This window comes from Cyprinus carpio, chromosome A3, assembly GCF_018340385.1.
Source record: "Cyprinus carpio isolate SPL01 chromosome A3, ASM1834038v1, whole genome shotgun sequence".
Taxonomy (NCBI): domain Eukaryota; kingdom Metazoa; phylum Chordata; class Actinopteri; order Cypriniformes; family Cyprinidae; genus Cyprinus; species Cyprinus carpio.
In genome coordinates, this window is record NC_056574.1 from 20083924 (window position 1) to 20098265 (window position 14342).

The window sequence follows — 14342 nt, forward strand, 5'->3', positions numbered from 1 at the left end:
TTTTGAGTTAAATGTTTTCCACGCCAAATTATTTTCAGTGCATGTTTTTGTGAATCCAAAAAAACTGAAACTAAAAAACAAAAACCGTCAACTGAAGGAACACTGTAAGTGTTTATATTGAGCATACCTGAAGTGCTAGTGTTGTGTCGGGACACTCGGGGCAGCACCGCACAGGCCCCTGTACTGTATCTAGGTAAGTCTGTACCTATTTAAGACGCACCCACTGCTCTATGCCACTCCCTTCCAGGTGAAGAGGTTACGGAGAGATCCTTCCTTCGCGCCGCTTACCTGTGAAACAAACGGAAACACTTCTATAGTCTTAATGCAGACGGCTGCTGTTTTCAAATAAGACAATCCAACGAGCAAAGGTACCTGTAAAAACAGCTTGACGATGGAGGCAGCGCCGGACGGTCTCGGGCGCTGTTCTTGCGCGTTCTGGCTCGCGGTGGCTTTCGACGTTCTTGGTCTCATCATATTATTACTCGGCGTGTTTGGAGACTTATTCTTCTACGACTTCTTGATATATGCAGGAGCCATCATTATTTTCATGAGTCTCATTTGGTGGGTTTTCTGGTACACGGGTAATATTGAGGTGCCCCCCGAGGAGCTTGAGGACGATGTGGGTTTGCTGAAGAAGGGCAGAGGTTTGGCAGGGGTTGTCCGGAGGTTCTCCAGCCGCGTCTCGAGCGGAATGCGAAACTCTTTCAGGAGAAACGGGGGACCCCGCGGGCAAGGTGCGGTGTCAGGTCAAGCAAAGCACAGAAGAGATGGCAGTCAGGTACCAGTGGCCTTTGCAATGACCTCTCAGGATAATGTGAGCACTGTGACTGCGACAGTGAGCGGAGGAGACACTCTCAGAACAGAAACACAGGCCATATGAACAATCACGTACAGGTTAATACCATTTCATTACGTCTAATTGTTTCTATTGCATAATTAATTAAGGTAATAACAATGGCAACTTCACCAGTTTATCAATTAATGTTTGATGAAATGTTTCAATCAAGTTTTTAAAATGTTTTATAACTGTGTTTCTACTTATTCTTGATGTAATAATTGGCATGATATGAAAGCTGGTCATATAGAGAAAGGACACATGTCAATGAAATGACTTTGAGGAAGTATTTGCATCGTAAGTAAGGGCAGGTCACTCTGTTAAACATCAACCATGAAACCTACAGTAGCTCATGTCAAGTAGCCTATAACAGGTGTATCTTCATATTTAAGAGGATACAGCCACCTAATGTACTATATGAAGATTGTTTTACCACCTGATGAAGGCCTAATTCATCATTTACACAATATTAAAGTAAAATAAACTAGCAAAACTGAGTTATAAACTGTATAAAAAGTGTATAAAAACACATAAATGCATTGTTTTCCAAGTGGATTCAACAGGTTAAAAATTAAATATAGATAGACACAGACAGTAGGATAAAATAATAGAACAAATACACACTAGAAAGAGACCTTTTCAATGACAAAAATAAAAAAATTAAACATTTTCTTGTTTTATTTGAACAGGTTACAGAAGAGGATATTCAACCATATGGCACTACCTAAGCAGATTTTTGTTTTTCTCTCCTGTTGAAATATTAATTTTTTTAGACTTTGGTGTTTTTATTAAAAATGTTTACAATTGAATTACGTTTTGTACTATGTTGATTTGATTGATTTTGTGTTTCGTGCTTTGTACTATACACTATTTTGAGATTATGCACTGACAAGAATGACTGTATGACAAAATAAATACAATTATGTATTTTCCTACATTTAATAGTCTGTTTTATATGTGAGTTTCGACCAACGGGATTGTAACCCAGACATGTTTAGTGTCCTGCCTTTTTCGAATCTCATCTCTACTGTACAACCTTTGGACATTGAGAAGTGTTATTAGGTTTGCCTCCTCTTATCTTTGTTTGTTCACACCAGTTTAGAAGCAGCAGTGTAAATGAACCGGATGGGTGGCAGACGCTTTGACAGTTAACTCAGTGACAGTGTCCTTTTTTATTCACATCCGTTTTCTAGATATTTATATGCAGCTTTCAGGTGGATCACAGGTGCCTTTTATGCAGTTTCAGATGCATCCATACATTGACCCAATTTTTTTTTTTTTTTTTTAAACTATTTCACAATTAAGTTAACCAAAGAATCTGGAAAAGATAATTTACTGTAAAAGATCATTTGACTTAAGACTGTATTGTTTAACAGGGCAAATCTTTTGAAAGAACATTTGTATTGTGACATTCTTTTCATGACGATACTAAAACAAAATGTTCAAATCCTATGTGCCAGTGCTCTTCAATAAAGAGTCCATCAATTACTGTTTGATTTCTCACAAATTTTACAAAAATACTGTAGCCTATTAAGAATACAATATTAAAGGTATACAGTAGTTCACCCCAAAAAGAAAATTCTGTCATCATTTACTCACCTTCATTTCAAACTTTTTTTTTAGGACTTTCTTCTGTGGAACATGAAAGAGGATACAGTGGGTCTTTTTTTATTCCTTTAAGTTACCAAAACCTCAGATACAAATTTCACACCCCACATTAATTTCTTACATAAAAAGAGTAATGTTACCTAAGAGTATGTAATTATTTTACTGCATTTACAATGTAAGCGTTAAGCTTTTGTGAACTGTTATGTATACAGACCAGGCTTAAAATTCTACACTCAGTTGTGTATATCAATCGTAATACGATCTAATAACTACGCGTGGCCTATAACTATCCATTTTGGAGGCACAGTTCCCAATACATTAGCTAAACTACAAAAGGTGAGTTGGGTCAGATTGTAGGCCTAAGTACAGTATAAAGCTAATGAATGCCACTGTCTGTAAAACATATGTCTGATGTGACGTCTACAGGGCAACACAAGTGATTATGAACTGATAAAACACCAACTCTCAGATCCTGATATTAAGGCAAGTATTTTTTTTCATCTTGATTTCAAGGTTTCCACGCTGTGTTGTCAAGACCTGTAAAAATCATGGAACATAAAAAACCATAGATGTTATGGATACTATACTGCTCCGGGTGTGTGTTCACAGTGTGTGTGTGCACTTTGGATGGGTTAAGTGAATTTCTGAGTATGGGTCACCATACCTGGCTGTATGTCACTTCACTTCACTATAAAGTAAATAAAGTCTTTCCTTGGCTAGATGTTGCAGAGTTAATACTTTTCACTGAATTGGTCAAACCGACTCACAAATCCGTATGAATGATTCTTTCGGTCTGAATCAAAATGATGTTTGAAAATCCTTATTCAGTACTCGGACATGATTGGTGTGAGAATCCTGGAGTTTTATGTTTCAAACATGTGCATTAGAAATTTGCTTTCTCACTTTTTTTGTGTGTTATTGTAGGATGCTCAAATTATCAGCTGGTTAGGGGAAATCAGGACCTGTGTCTCTCAACTTGGCAAAGATCATGAGCAATTAATATATGTTGTTTTGGTGAGTGAAACACAAATGCTAAACAAAAGCCACCAGGTCAGTTTCGCTGTGCATTAATTAAAGAAATGTTCCCCATACAGAAGCTGCCATGCCTTGGTCACAGTCAGGCTGTGGTGGAAGAATATTTGGCTTTTCTGAGTAACCTTCTGTCGGCCCAGACAGTTAATCTCAAAGCCACTCAAAAAATCACCATCTCTAATTTTGCACCAAGTAAGATATATTATGGTAATGCTTCACTTCATTCACATTTTTCAGGTGACTTAATATAGCACCTTTTTTTTTCTCCCAGAAAGAATAAGAATCCAGGAAGTAAATGTGGATATTTCAGATTCTGATGACGAAGATAAAAGTTGGTATACTTTTTTTTATTATTTTTATATCAACTGCTTGTGTTTTGTAATTTAATTTGTGTTATTGACTGCTGTTTTTTGTTGATTAATTATATGCACGGTCATATACCAGCTTTTATGATCCACCCTGGTGATGGACCTTAGTCAGGATAGACTTGTTGCATAAACAAACATACATACACACTCATAAAACAGACATAATTTTTATCCCTCACAGCATTGTTGTTCATTTGGCTAAAATCCAATGTGTTGTTTACAGACCAATATACGTAGCAGCCAACCAGACTAACTAATCTGTGCTTAGTCTAATCTTATTGGCCATTTTCTTTAGATATTGTTAAATAAGCATATGTTTTATCTCAGTGTTGTATACACTACCATTCACAAGTTTGGGGTTGTATTTTTCTTTAAAGAAATAATTAAGCAAGTACTAAATAAACTGATCCAAATGAATAGTAAAGACATCGATAAACTGCTTTCAGCATTGATAATAATAAGAAATATTTTTTCATGATCACCAAATCAGCAAATTAGAATGATTTCTGAAGCATCATGTGACACTGAAGACTGGAGTAATGGCAGCATTGCCATCACAGGAATAAATTACATTTTAAAATGTATTAAACTAGAAAACAGTCATTCTGAATTATAATAATATTTCACAATATTACTGTTTTAGTGTTTTGTTTAAATAAATGTGGCTTTGGTGAGCATACAAGATTTCTGTAAAAAAAAAAGAATAATAATTAAAAGATCTTACTGACACCAAACTTTTGAATAGTAGTGCATGTCTTATTTTGCTGTCATTGATCGTATATCAGCCATTAACAATTCCTGTCATCCATCAATGAAATCAAATCAGTGTATGCCACTAATATACCCTCTAGCTTACGCCATGATTCATTGTTTTTTTTTTTTTAATTCACAAAGATCTCCCGAGGACATTTGATCAGTGTCATCAAGCCTTGCAGCTGATTGCAACATATGTTCCATCGTAAGTGTCTTACAAAACCTCCAAAAGCATAGCAGAGTTTATTGATTTAGTTTAGCATGAAGTTTAGCAGTCACTAATAAACACTTTTCTTGTTCTTTCAGAACCAGTCGATTCCTGATGCCAATCCTTTCTGACAAGTTCCCTTTTGTGCAGAAATCCTCCAGAACACTTGTGAGTTATGTGGAGAGGTTCTCCACAGCATTTAAATCCAGTACTGGAGTAACGTCATCACATGTGTGAATGTGACTGTACTGAGGCCGTGTTGTCTCTCCACACAGGAGTGTTGCGTGCACAACCTGTTGAGAGTTTCCATCTACATCCCTGACTTCAGGAGCTCATCATCAGCAAGATGCTCACACTGTAAGTGACTTTTTTTAAGGAACTGTACTGATATATTTGCAACTGTGCAGATGTTTGATGGCTGTTTTTGACTTTTAGGTAAGTGCACCATGGAGTGAGATTGAAGAAATGGAAAGAGGAGCTCAGCAAGATGCTGATGGTACATCACAGGATGACTGCCTCTTTGACATGGTGAGTCCAAACACTTCAGAAAACAACAAAAAGCCAAACGCTCACAATAAATTAAAAACCAACATATACACATCCAAATGTATATCCAAACAAAAACAAAAATTCATCACATAATCAAAATCACTACGCCCAAAAAAAAAATTCATGCCTCAAAAGAATGCTGTTGTTTTTGAACTTTCTTTTCATCAAAGAATCCTTAAAGATGCAGCAAAGCAGATGTATTTAACATTGATAGCAATTAGCTTATTTCTTGAGCAGCACATTAGAATGATTTCTGAAGGATCACGTGACACTGAAGACTGGAGTAACGATGCTGAATATTCAGCTTTGCATCACAGGGATAAATTACGTAGAAAACCGTTATTTTAAACAGTAATATCATTTTTACTGTATATTTCAGCAAACAAATGCAGCCTTGGTGAGCATAAAACACTTTCAAGAACATCTAAAGATCTTACCAACCCCAAACTTTTGAACAGCAGTGTAAGTGTAATTTTTGTGTTGTGACATGGCAGCATGTTTATACCTTCATGTAAAGAAGTGCATTCAAATGCACAGGCATTAAACATATTTCATAAATAACATTCGTATGTGCATTCATAATTTAACTTTGTATCTGATTTATATATATATTGTATATATATATATATATATATATATATATATTGTTTCAATCTCATTAGGCTCATTAGATATTGAGAAAACCAAAGCTCACTACAGAGACCTGCTGTCTGTGTTTGATAAGGTGGTGCTTCCCACTCATGCTTCCTGTCACGTGCATGTTCTACCTGTGCAGCTTCCGCCTGGTAAGTTTACACTTCTCTGTTATTCTCAAACAAACAAACAAACTCATAACTTTTCTCAGTTTTTTTTTTTCTTTTTTTCCTCGGGGTTTGGCTGAAGCTTTTTTTGGAACACTTATGGAAGATGTTACAAGCCCACAACCAGCCCCCCATCCTGAGACAGGCTGCTGCTGGATACATGGGCAGCTTCATGGCAAGAGCCAAGTTTTTGCCAGTATCGTACATGAACTTATCATGCAGTTTTATCTTATCTAATGCAGTTGAGCTCAATATTTAATAATCTTTCTTGGCAATGATTTGTTACCTTGATTTAGTCATTAAACATTAATGCTTCTTTGTTGTTATTTGGAAAAGAAAAGGGTTTGATTGGACACAGGTACCTATATTTGTCAAAACATCGTTTGAAATCATGTCAAATCTGGTTCTGTAGAGTTTTCTCTCTTCCACAGAACAGTCAAGGCCTGTCTGGACCTGTTGGCTCCCTGGTTGCACCTTTACATTGACAGTCAGGACTCGGGATCCAAAGCATTCTGTGACGTCAGTCTGCACAGCCCCTTTTATACAGCCTGCCAGGCTGTTTTTTACACGCTCCTCTTCAGACACAGTGCCATTCTGGAGGGCAATATGAAGAAAGGTCAGTTCATGTTATTTTGGGGGTCATATACATGAAGCACAAGCGTGAAAATCATTTGAGATGCTAAAACTTTTTTTTTTCCTTTTTTTTCCAGTTGTTGTAAGTTGAGTTTGTTGGTCAAGTACACAAGTTTTTGACATGATTTCAAATGGTGTTTTGAAATCTTGATGATTTCAAATTTATTATAGAAATCATACAAACAATGGCCTGAATTCGCCACTTCTAGAATGTTTATTTGTATTTTATTTCTAAATTTCAAATTAATTCTAAAATTCAAATTCACATAAATTAAAATTTAAATATTGCATAAAATAAAAAATGAATATAACAATAATCAATTCATAAAACATATTTATTAAAATTAAAACTTCAACCAACATAAAGAACAAAGGGGGGAAAAAATCATAATTAAATACTTTTTACAGAGAGGCAAGGTCAGTTCAGGCTGTAAACCTTGTGCGACTCCTCAAAACATTTTTTAATTATGTTAAAATTAATACTAACACTTAATTATAGTGTCCTTGTTACGTTACATATACTTATTAATTTCAGTAAATGATGCATAATTACATGCAATTAACCCTAAACCAAACCCTAATTGTAACCTTAACGCTATAGTATTAATATAACTCCATACTTAAATGTACTATTAAACTGTAACAAGGACACATTAAATGATTAATTCATGATGAATAAATAAAATGCATTTTAATTTTGAGTGTCAAAAAAACTCTGTTTTTTACAAAACATTTTAATGAAAGCTATCATGAATACAAAAGTGTGTTTCAAAGTAGTGTTTTAAAGTTTTGTTTTTCTGTATCGTTTGTCCTGGGCCCTTCTGCAGGGTTGGCGTACCTTCAGGATTTGAATCTCGAGCGTATCGTGATGTGCCAGCTCAACCTGCTGAGGGTCTGTCTAACATGTTTGCAGCCATCACCAGGTATAGCACGAGAGAGATCGATCATCAGATTACAAAACTTCACCAAAGAAAAGCATGATAAATGAGGGCAATTTCACCCATCTGTTGGCAGGAAGTACCAGCTCGTCTTCGCCAGTGGTAAGCAATCCTACTTCCTCTTAAAACAACAAATAGTAAAAACACAAACCCTCTGGATACCTTCTTCCCTTTTGATCTGTATCTCCTGAAAAGGTCAAAAAGTCATGCTCATTCCTGTTAAACTCAGTCTTGGAATTCTAGTTCACTAAAAATCATTTATTTATGTATTCTTTTTTACAACAGCTATGGAAAACTCATTGAGCCAATCTACCAGGCGTGGGAGGAGCCGTCCAATTGTATGATAGATGTGCCCAAGAAGGAAATGAGAAAGGTGATGTACATTCTCAGCGGCCACAAAGATATTGGAGTTTTTGTCTGCCCATTCATGCAAATTTAAGTGTCCATGTATATATATTTTTTCAGCCACTGTAAGAAAACTGAAACATACTTTCTGCATTGAGAAACACCTCATGGAGACTCAGTAGTGGGCATGACTCCTGGCTTTTATGACTCCCATCTGCACAGTCCACGGAGTTTTGGCTCTCCCCCGGTCTCCTTCCTGCAGTGGCCTTTCTGATCCACTGTTGTAGCAATCAGCTGGTCACAGATGGGCTGCTCGGCCCTACATCACACCAGGAGGGGGCGCTCAGGGACTGCTTGTGCTTGTGATAGCACAAATCTGACTGGAGCCTTCACACACCAGCATTACTGACCCCAGTGTTTGGCAGTAGTTTTACTAAACCCTCAACTTCACTTTAAGACTGCATCATAAAATACAAAAATGTATTTATTGAACATTTGTGCTATATTAATAATAAAATGATAGAAACATTGGTGGTTTATCAGTTAGACAGTCAGATGTATTTTCTGTTTTCAGGAGAAACTGTCAGCACAGATGTGACAGTTTTAATGAAATTCTCAGTGTGTTCTCACTTTGAGTAAATGTAAGAATTTTTGTCATATTTTCAGTTTATTCTGAAATGATTTGAGAGGTCAGAATTGCCTGGGGGTGTGTCTAAATGGTAAATGGGTGTCACTTCCCATGTTATGAGTTAAAGCTCTGACTAAACCAGTGACTGTTTGCACAAAATACTCTGTAGGAAATTAACATACAGAGAATACCTTCATTTAAATATGGATTTCTATGTTATTTGTTGACATTTTAACTATTGTCGCCATAGCCTCCACAGTGAATTGTACTTTTGTGTACAGTTTTGAATTCAACTTTTGAAATGAATTAACATTAAATAATAAAATGGTCTAGCTGCTTTATTAAAATGTGGAAAATTTTATCTAATTGTTGACTTTTTAAGAGACATATTACTCTTCAAATGTTTATTCTTTTCTTCCACCATTATTATAACAGTAATAATTATAAATTGTCGAATTATTGCAGATGAACAAAATGGTCCTTGCCTTAATTTTCTCCTGTGGATGCTTGCTAGTAAATAAGTGATATATATTAGAATAAAAAAAGTTATTTTAAATTGTAATGATATTTCACAGCATTACTGTTTTCCTAAAACCATAAAAAGGTTACTGGAAGGTCAAATTCAGTGATGCATCTATAGAAACTCTACAGATGTGTGTAGTCATATCTAAGAAAAAAAAAAGACCCACTCAAGCTGTTGCAGATTACACACGCATTAAAATTGTGTCAGCATGCAGCCCTCAGTAGCCAAAGAAATGTTTTAAATATTGTAGGATGAGCCAGCTTTGGCTCAGCAATGTAGACTGGCACACATACACTACTATTCCTGCAGACACGTAAGCATGAGCGTGTCTGTCTGTTGACTACAGTGGATTTAAAAAATAACAGACATCCTCTAGTATTTTTAAAGTCTCTATTATACTGAAGTCCAATGCATATAATACACAAAAACATCACACATTTGTTCAGACTTTAATAAAAACATTCAAAGAAAGATATTTAGGCCACACATATGATGCAATCTAATTGAATCACAGGACTACATGTCAGCATTTGTACAGCATGTGCTGTTATTAATATCAACAAACCATCTGCATAACTGTACGCCTATATCCTCTGGAAATGAATGATACCAGTTTATTACACATTGATATAAGTGGCTGTAGATCCTATACGGCAAGACAAAACAGAATACAGTGTGCTTATGAAAACAGTAACCCGATCCATGTGCATTGTTCAGCTGAATGGATGCATTCAGGGAGGAACACTGCAATATGACTCCCATTACCAGATTTACCAGGTTTATGACGGCAACCGCGCACATACTTAGAAGCGAGCGTGTCTATGTATCTCTGCATAATAAAAGATTCGGGCTGAAAATATAAAATCTTCAAAACGTCATAGCACTTTCAGAACAGATACAAATAAGCATCATATCAAATGATGAAGAGTGGAGACACTCCCGGAGATCCCTAAGTGAAATCTAATACATGTACTGTATAATATACCTAACTCTACTAGAGAGGTCAGCTGCACAGCCACATGTGTTTTCATTACAGTTGTTGAAATGGGGAAATATACCATCTGAATGAGATCATCTTCATAACTGTGTGTGGTAACCGCTTCATCTGCTATAAATGTTACACACGGCACATGCTGACACAGTTGAAATCATATTTGAGCATTTCAAAGTCACCGCTGCTGTTAAGGGTGCCATTTGTGTTTCGGATTTCCATTCCCTGGGTTGGTTTCTGCCTTTATGTTATGACACTGAGTTCTGCTACATGTTAAATATGTACATGGACAGCTTTAAAAAATGAGTATGAGTTTGATCAGAAGAGCTCAGGCCTCTGGTAACCACTTGAAAGAGTACAAACCACACTGCAAATCTTCACAGTCTCTTATGTTCCACAGTATAGATGCAGTTGGACCTTGAAATTCTGAATGAGCCCGGTTTGTCTGTCCATCCCAGATGCTCTACTGACCTCGCCGCTCTACTGCAGGAGACCCGAGGACAGGAGGCTGTGGCCATTGAGTGAGGCTACGGGGGAAAAAGCAATATTGCAGATTAAGTGTGGCATTATGGAAGTCTATAATCTTCTAATGTAAATATGAAGAATCTCATTATCATGTTTATGATTGTGTTCCATTTTAAAGTGATTTGCATTGCCATATTCCCTTAAAAGAGTATACACTTTCCACAGTGAAAGCTTCAGAGGTTAAAAGGGGTAAAAAATATAACTGTCATTTGGAGTCAATGTTGCAATCACACAATGGCTGACACTATTGGACATTCGTTGTACCTTTACACATGATTTTTCATTGATAACCTCTTTTATGATGTAAACATTTTTTAAAACTGTTAGACCTTCAGAACAGTTAAAGCTTAATTAAGAAAATATATTGAAATTTTAAATCATTAAAATAATATTTAAACCTTAATATTTTAAAGCTTCAAATTACTTTGAAGAAATAATACATTACTTCAATTTAATATATAATTTTAATACTTTTCTGTAAACACATGTATACGTATGTATAAAAATATGCTTAAAACACACACACACACACACACACACACACACACACACACACACACACACATATATATATATATACAGGTCCTTCCCCAAATATTAGCATATTGTGAAAAAGTTCATTATTTTCCATAATGTAATGATAAAAATTAAACTTTCATATATTTTAGATTCATTGCACACCAACTGAAATATTTCAGGTCTTTTAATGTTTTAATACTGATGATTTTGGCATACAGCTCATGAAAACCCAAAAGTCCTATCTCAAAAAATTAGCATATTTCATCCGACCAATAAAAGAAAAGTGTTTTTAATACAAAAAAAAGTCAACCTTCAAATAATTATGTTCAGTTATGCACTCAATACTTGGTCGGGAATCCTTTTGCAGAAATGACTGCTTCAATGCGGCGTGGCATGGAGGCAATCAGCCTGTCGCACTGCTGAGGTGTTATGGAGGCCCAGGATGCTTCGATAGCGGCCTTAAGCTCATCCAGAGTGTTGGGTCTTGCGTCTCTCAACTTTCTCTTCACAATATCCCACAGATTCTCTATGGGGTTCAGGTCAGGAGAGTTGGCAGGCCAATTGAGCACAGTAATACCATGGTCAGTAAACCATTTACCAGTGGTTTTGGCACTGTGAACATAAAGCTTTTCAGCAGATGGAAGCATGAAGTGCTCCAAAATCTCCTGATAGCTAGCTGCATTGACCCTGCCCTTGATAAAACACAGTGGACCAACACCAGCAGCTGACATGGCACCCCAGACCATCACTGACTGTGGGTACTTGACACTGGAGTTCAGGCATTTTGGCATTTCCTTCTCCCCAGTCTTCCTCCAGACTCTGGCACCTTGATTTCCGAATGACATGCAAAATTTGCTTTCATCCGAAAAAAGTACTTTGGACCACTGAGCAACAGTCCAGTGCTGCTTCTCTGAGGGTGTCAATGATGGCCTTTCAGACAGCAGTCAGGTCGGCAGTCTTACCCATGATTGCGGTTTTGAGTAATGAACCAGGCTGGGAGTTTTTAAAAGCCTCAGGAATCTTTTGCAGGTGTTTAGAGTTAATTAGTTGATTCAGATGATTAGGTTAATAGCTCGTTTAGAGAACCTTTTCATGATATGCTAATTTTTTGAGATAGGAATTTAGGGTTTTCATGAGCTGTATGCCAAAATCATCAGTATTAAAACAATAAAAGACCTGAAATATTTCAGTTGGTGTGCAATGAATCTAAAATATATGAAAGTTTAATTTTTATCATTACATTATGGAAAATAATGAACTTTTATCACAATATGCAAATCTTTTGAGAAGGACCTGTATATATATATATATACATACATATACAATTAAATGAAGATAAAGAAAATATGGCTAATATATAAAATTATTTTAATGATAACAATAAATACATAAATAAACAAGTAAACAAATGTACAGAGCATGTCTAATAATTGAAAAAAAATTATGTTTTGTTTAAAATTATCTTCTGTAGGATTGACCCTATGACAAGGCTGCCCTGACTGTCCTCATTTCATAATGGCATGATTAATACCATTTAAAACTCTAAATGTCTAAAATATGAGCCATGTGACACCTTCTTTAGTGTTTTCAAAACTCCTTGTCAAACTGGATACCTAAGAGACTTTGCAAGGCCAGCAGTTATAGTGAAGTGTCATGTGACAGTGAAATGAACATTTGGCGAAAGCTCAACTCAGCTGACAGCAGCAGGTGAAGGGAGAAATGCTGATTGGTTCGTAACACAATAAAACCGGCCACTCACTCTGAATCACAGTCCTCTTCAGCCTTCACAATGCTTCCCTTTACATACTGCGGTAATTCTGCCAAATAACCAAACATTTTGTGAATAATAATAATTATCACAGATTCAAAAAGACAAGTTCAAATTAGTTAATTACAACAAAAATGTCCAGAAATTGTCTTAATGTCCCAGATTATGTAAATCACACTCCACCCAAACAGACTGATGTGGTTTCAAACGATCAGACTCAAGGAGAGAGGCTTTAAGCAGCCACTCAGAATAGTAGCCCAGAGCTGATGATAGAGCACATTTCTCACTTACTGTGGTCCTCAGTGCAAAGTGAGCAGACAACATCTACGAGCTCTTTGGCCTCTGCTGCGAGCTGGCAGGCGGGGTCTGGGATCGGGGAGGGTGTATCGGGTCTGTCAGTCACTGGAGACACTTGTGCGCACCTGTAGGATGAGGAAGGTAAGTCATGATCTCTGACAGAGTGAGACACTACTACTTTGAGTGTTTGTCTTGAGAAACATACCCACTTTCAATCCCAAATAAGCTGGCATTGGTGAGAACTTTGTGGACATTCTGTAAAAACAAGAGTGCATAAAAGATGATATTTTAAGGAAAATTGTGCAGTTGATGGTAGCCATTGTCTTCTATAGTATGGAAAAAATACTGGAAGTCATTGGCTACCATTAACTGTTTGTTTCCCAAAATTCTCTTTTGTGTTCAACAAAGAAACTGAAATGACAGGGTGAGGAAATGATGACAGAATTATCCCTTTAAGTCAAAAAATGTGATTTGTGTTTACCTGTGCAAAGCCAAGGAGCTTCTTGTTGGATATCTCCAGGTGTTTCCGTGTGAGTTCAGACCTTCTCAACTGGCTATCAATGATGGCGAGCCTCCTGTTCAGCTCCATCACATTCTCCTGTGAAGAAAATGGTCTTTAAAACCTTTACTAGAACTTAAACTATAAAAAAACATTTTCGTTAATTGAAATACTTGATGAAAAGCACAAAACTTAAAAAAAATAAAAATAAAAATGTTGCCATGGCAACTGACTGAAATAAAATAAGAATTAAAATTACTCAAACTAAAAAATGAAACAAAAATCAAGTTATATAGAAATATTTTTAAAAATGAATAAAATGACAAATTCACTAAAACTAAAATTTAAATGAAAATGTAAAAAATAGAAAATAATTCAAAATTCATAATGGTATAAAAAAACTAAAACAACACTAGTTCAACATAAACAGGACTGTGTTGTACTGGACAACTATTATCTGCCAACTCATTCTAGGCTACAAAAGTTTTCAGTCATTGAACATCTTATAAGTCATCTTAAAAAT

At 36.1% G+C, this 14342-nt stretch overlaps 2 protein-coding genes and 1 pseudogene across 7 annotated transcripts in view; 2 read left to right on the top strand and 1 right to left on the bottom strand.

Moving 5' to 3' along the window:
- Window positions 1-225: 225 nt before the first annotated feature.
- Window positions 226-2324, top strand: LOC122134434 (transmembrane protein 238-like). The gene is made up of 2 exons (XM_042722396.1): window positions 226-894; window positions 1525-2324. The coding sequence occupies exon 1, from the start codon at window positions 392-394 to the stop codon at window positions 878-880; it is 489 nt and encodes a 162-aa protein (XP_042578330.1). The 5' UTR covers window positions 226-391; the 3' UTR covers window positions 881-894; window positions 1525-2324.
- Window positions 2325-3280: 956 nt separating this feature from the next.
- Window positions 3281-9044, top strand: LOC109065349 (annotated as a pseudogene).
- A 592-nt stretch (window positions 9045-9636) lies between these two features.
- Window positions 9637-14342, bottom strand: part of LOC109049737 (syntaxin-binding protein 4-like) — a 39594-nt gene continuing 34888 nt past the window's right edge. For 3 of the 6 annotated variants that reach the window (XM_042722421.1, XM_042722406.1, XM_042722423.1), the window contains exons 18-22: window positions 13802-13918; window positions 13526-13575; window positions 13315-13445; window positions 13015-13072; window positions 9638-10738 (exon numbers count right to left, since the gene is read on the bottom strand). In XM_042722421.1, coding sequence (XP_042578355.1) covers window positions 10675-10738; window positions 13015-13072; window positions 13315-13445; window positions 13526-13575; window positions 13802-13918 — 420 coding nt within the window. In that variant the 3' untranslated portion in view covers window positions 9638-10674. Of the gene's footprint in view, window positions 10739-13014; window positions 13073-13314; window positions 13446-13525; window positions 13576-13801; window positions 13919-14342 lie in introns of those variants that run through there. The other 3 variants (XM_042722431.1, XM_042722417.1, XR_006154574.1) reach the window with 2 other exon arrangements.